Here is a 4,179-nt window from a genome sequence, read left to right as displayed (position 1 = left end):
TATGTGTATGTCACAGTATGTGTGTGTGTAACAGTGTCTGTGTGTGTCACAGTATGTATGTGTGTGTTACACTATGTGAGTGCTTCAGTGTGTGTGTGTTATAGTGTGTATCTGTATGTGTGCATCAGTGTGTGTGTGTTTGTGTGTGTTTATTTGTCGATTCGTAGCTTGAAGGAAATCCGTCCGGCGAACTTGTCGCGCTCGCTGCTGATGGCGATCGTGTTGGAGTTGATCTTACACTCGACGTTGATGTCGGCGTTTAGTGACGCGTTCAGGAACTTCACGGCCACCAGCGGCTGAGTGTAGTTCACCTGAGACACAGAGGGACACGGAGGACATGACATCACTGAGAGACATGTGACATCACTGAGAGATGTGACATCACTGAGAGACATGTACATCACTGAGAGATGTGACATCACTGAGAGACGTGACATCACTGAGAGATGTGACATCACTGAGAGACATGTGACATCACTGAGAGATGTGACATCACTGAGAGACATGTGACATCACTGAGAGATGTGACATCACTGAGAGACGTGACATCACTGCAGCAGGTGAAGTCTCACCTGTTGGATAATGAGGCTCGTTCTCTGACCCACTGATACACACTGTGTGTGTGTGTGTGTGTGTGTGTGTGTGTGTGTGTGTGTGTGTCTGTGTGTTTGTGTAGTGTGTGTGTGTATGTTCAGTGTGTGTGTGTCTGTGTGTGTGTGTACAGTGTGTGTGTGTGTACAGTGTGTGTGTACAGTGTGTGTATGTGTGTGTGTACAGTGTGTGTGTATAGTGTGTGTGTGTGTGTGTACAGTGTGTGTGTACAGTGTGTGTGTGTGTGTGTGTGTGTGTACAGTGTGTGTGTGTGTGTGTGTGTGTACAGTGTGTGTGTGTGTACAGTGTGTGTGTGTGTACAGTGTGTGTGTACAGTGTGTGTGTGTATGTTCAGTGTGTGTATGTGTGTGTACAGTGTGTGTGTATAGTGTGTGTGTGTGTACAGTGTGTGTGTGTGTGTGTGTGTGTACAGTGTGTGTGTGTGTGTGTGTGTACAGTGTGTGTGTATAGTGTGAGTGTGTGTGTGTGTGTGTGTGTGTATGTGTGTACAGTGTGTGTGTGTGTGTGTGTGTTACCTGAGCCTTCTTGCCGTAGTACGGGTAATACATGAGGTTGAAGGTTCCGTTTGGAGGAAAATAAACCAGAGGTCCGATCTTATCACTGTCCTCCTTCTACACACACACACACACACACACACACACACACACACACACACACAGATCAATACTTGTGATCAGTCATCAATAACCTGCAGTTCACACAACAATCTTAACCAGGAGAGCTTCTGTTCATGTTCTACGTTCTTTGTACGGTTCTTACCCACTCATTTTTGTCCACTCTGTACCTCTGATGATGGACGGACAAAAAGACAAGCATGAGAGACAGACAGGTGTTTGCAGACAGACAGACAGACAGACAGGTGAATGGACAGAGGTGGACAGGTGATTGGACAGACAGACGGACAGGAGAGTGGACAGACAGACAGACAGACAGACAGGTGATTGGACAGACAGACAGACGGACAGGAGAGTGGACAGACAGGTGATTGGACAGACAGACAGACGGACAGGTGAGTGGACAGACAGGTGGACAGGTGATTGGACAGACAGACAGACAGGTGAGTGGACAGACAGGTGGACAGGAGAGTGGACAGACAGACAGGTTCTGACCTTGGCTCCACAGGTGACGTACGGAGACTGACGGTCCTTTCCCGGCAACATGCCGATGACCTGTAGAGACAGACAGGTGGACAGACAGGTCAGAATGTGTCTGTCTCTGAACTGAGTGCTGAGGTCAGAGGTCAGAGGTCAGAGGTCAGTGTGGTGTTTGGGGTCAGAGGTCAGTCACCCGGTTGAGCTTGATGAGGACGCAGGGCTGTCCCCGGCTGTAACCATAGAAACGATCCGAAATCCCAGAACAGTCCTCCAGCATGGTCCGGTTAAACTGACAGGAACGCTTGGGATTGTTCCGCACCTGAACACACAGACAGACAGGCAGGCAGGCAGACAGACAGGTGGAGAGAGACAGAATGACAGACAGAGAGGTAGAGAGACAGAGAGTGAGACAAACAAGTGGAAAGAAACAGACAGATACAGTAGAGAGTGAGACAGACAGGTGGAGAGACAGACAGGTGTAGAGAGGCAGACAGGTGTAGAGACAGACAGGTTTACCTCTCCGCTGTCCTCTTGAATGAAGTATTGATCCGGGGTGCAGTTATCATTAGTCTGAACCTGATAGCTGTCGTTGTACGCTGGAGACAGACAGACACACAGACAGACAGACAGACAGACAGACAGACAGACAGACAGGTTGGAATAAATAAACATGATATTTGTTAGTAGTTGTTTCTCTAAAAATAACGATCTATGACATCATTAAATATAATTAATTAACGAGCGCCTTACGAGACAGGAAGTTGTTGAGGTTCTGGATGAAACCGTCCCAGCTCTCCGTGTTTGACACCGAGAAGCTGATCTCCAGCTGATCGCCCTTCGGACGAATCATCATCCCTGAAACAGAAAACACTCATTAACCAATCACAGGCTGAGCCTCGTTAACCAATCACAGGCTGAGCCTCGTTAACCAATCAAAGGCTGAGCCTCCTTAACCAATCACAGGCTGAGCCTCATTAACCAATCACTGGCTGAGCCTCGTTAACCAATCACAGGCTGAGCCTCGTTAACCAATCACAGGCTGAGCCTCGTTAACCAATCACAGGCTGAGCCTCATTAACCAATCAAAGGCTGAGCCTCATTAACCAATCACAGGCTGAGCCTCGTTAACCAATCAAAGGCTGAGCCTCATTAACCAATCACAGGCTGAGCCTCGTTAACCAATCACAGGCTGAGCCTCATTAACCAATCACAGGCAGGATGTGTTCTGTTTCCTGGAGTGTCCAGGTGGTCCTGCTTCAGGTGTGTTTGTTTTGATTACCTGGAGTGGCCAGGTGGTCCTGCTTCAGGTGTGTTTGTTTTGATTACCTGGAGTGGCCAGGCGGTCCTGCCAGGTGGGTTTGTAGTCGTCGAGCGTCAGCAGCATGATGTACATGGTCAGAGCGAACATCCCGGCCAGGAACAGGTAGAAGACCAGGTAGAAGAGCAGGATGAGACCTGAGGAGAGAACGGGAGTCGTCATGCTCTTCTGCCTCTTTTCATGTTTGATTTTTCCTCCAACTGATTCAATTCAGACTGATTCATTCAAACATTCACGCCGAGACTCCGTTCACACCTTAATCAACTTTCAGGGTTTCGTTCAACCTTTAAATCGCACTCATATGTTGAGGTTTGAAGAGCTGTTTGGGTTCTGGTTAAGATGCTGTTCTCTTTAACTGGCGGTCACACACACACACACACACACACACACACACACACTTTTCACAGGTGAGTTTTAGCTCAGCGTCTGTGACGTTTACAGTTTATCTCTCAGGTGTTGTTCAGCTTTTCGCTGATATTCACACCAACTAGACTCGTTCACTCTCCTCTGCAGAGCAGCATCAGTTTCATTCAACAACATTCACACTAAATAAACGTATTCACACTTTTCCAGCGTTTCCTGCTTCTTCTCGCACAATAAACCGGCTCCTCAGAGCAGAATCAGCTTTTCAACATGCAGCGTTCACACACTGTTTCAGCTCAGTACGATTCTGTCGTGATACAGTGAAGGACGTCACCTCCTCCTCTCTAAATATCATCTTTATAATCCTCTTGAGATTAGCCCCGCCCCCTCAGCCTGACCTACATTCACTGTTGGACGAGGGGGGGAGGGGATAATCTGTCCCTCTGTCTCCGTCTGTCTCTTTGTCTCTCTGTTGGAGACACACACACACACACACACACACACACACACACACATATACACAAACATACATATGTGTATGAATATATGGCAACAGAGAATCCTGCGCTCTGATTGGCTGTCAGCTCTTACAGTTTACTCTCTGAGCTCGTGGTTACGACACGTTTGGTGTTAAAGTGGTGGGATCACCGCCACCAAGCAACGCCAACGCGGACACTACTCAGTGTCTAGAGGCCATCGAGGCTAACGGTTAGCATGCTAACGGGAGAGTCATGTGACGCAGAGGACAGAGATACGGAGATGAGGACAGAGATGAGGACAGAGGACAGAGAT

General features: G+C 48.2%; 1 protein-coding gene across 1 annotated transcript; it reads right to left on the bottom strand.

Moving 5' to 3' along the window:
- Positions 1-149: 149 nt before the first annotated feature.
- On the bottom strand, positions 150-3,162 carry LOC121940104 (sodium/potassium-transporting ATPase subunit beta-2-like). Its single transcript, XM_042482964.1, has 7 exons — positions 3,033-3,162; positions 2,457-2,561; positions 2,223-2,302; positions 1,900-2,025; positions 1,722-1,781; positions 1,128-1,223; positions 150-311 (listed from the first exon to the last, which is right to left on the bottom strand). The coding sequence occupies exons 1-7, from the start codon at positions 3,112-3,114 to the stop codon at positions 150-152; spliced, it is 711 nt and encodes a 236-aa protein (XP_042338898.1). The 5' UTR covers positions 3,115-3,162.
- Between the last annotated feature and the right edge of the window lie 1,017 nt (positions 3,163-4,179).

This window comes from Plectropomus leopardus, unplaced genomic scaffold (genome assembly GCF_008729295.1).
Source record: "Plectropomus leopardus isolate mb unplaced genomic scaffold, YSFRI_Pleo_2.0 unplaced_scaffold747, whole genome shotgun sequence".
NCBI lineage: Eukaryota > Metazoa > Chordata > Actinopteri > Perciformes > Serranidae > Plectropomus > Plectropomus leopardus.
Note: the sequence above shows the minus strand (reverse complement) of the source record. Positions and strands in the feature narration are given on the sequence as shown.

Bases quoted from the DNA above. Each gene is read 5' to 3' on its own strand.
- LOC121940104 (XM_042482964.1), bottom strand. From the start codon at position 3,114: ATGTTCGCTCTGACCATGTACATCATGCTGCTGACGCTCGACGACTAC. The intron at 2,303-2,456 runs GTAAGGCGCTCG...GTCTGTCTCCAG, and splicing joins CCTCAACAACTTCCTGTCTC to CGTACAACGACAGCTATCAG. The intron at 1,782-1,899 runs GTGACTGACCTC...CTGTCTCTACAG, and splicing joins TCCTCATCAAGCTCAACCGG to GTCATCGGCATGTTGCCGGG.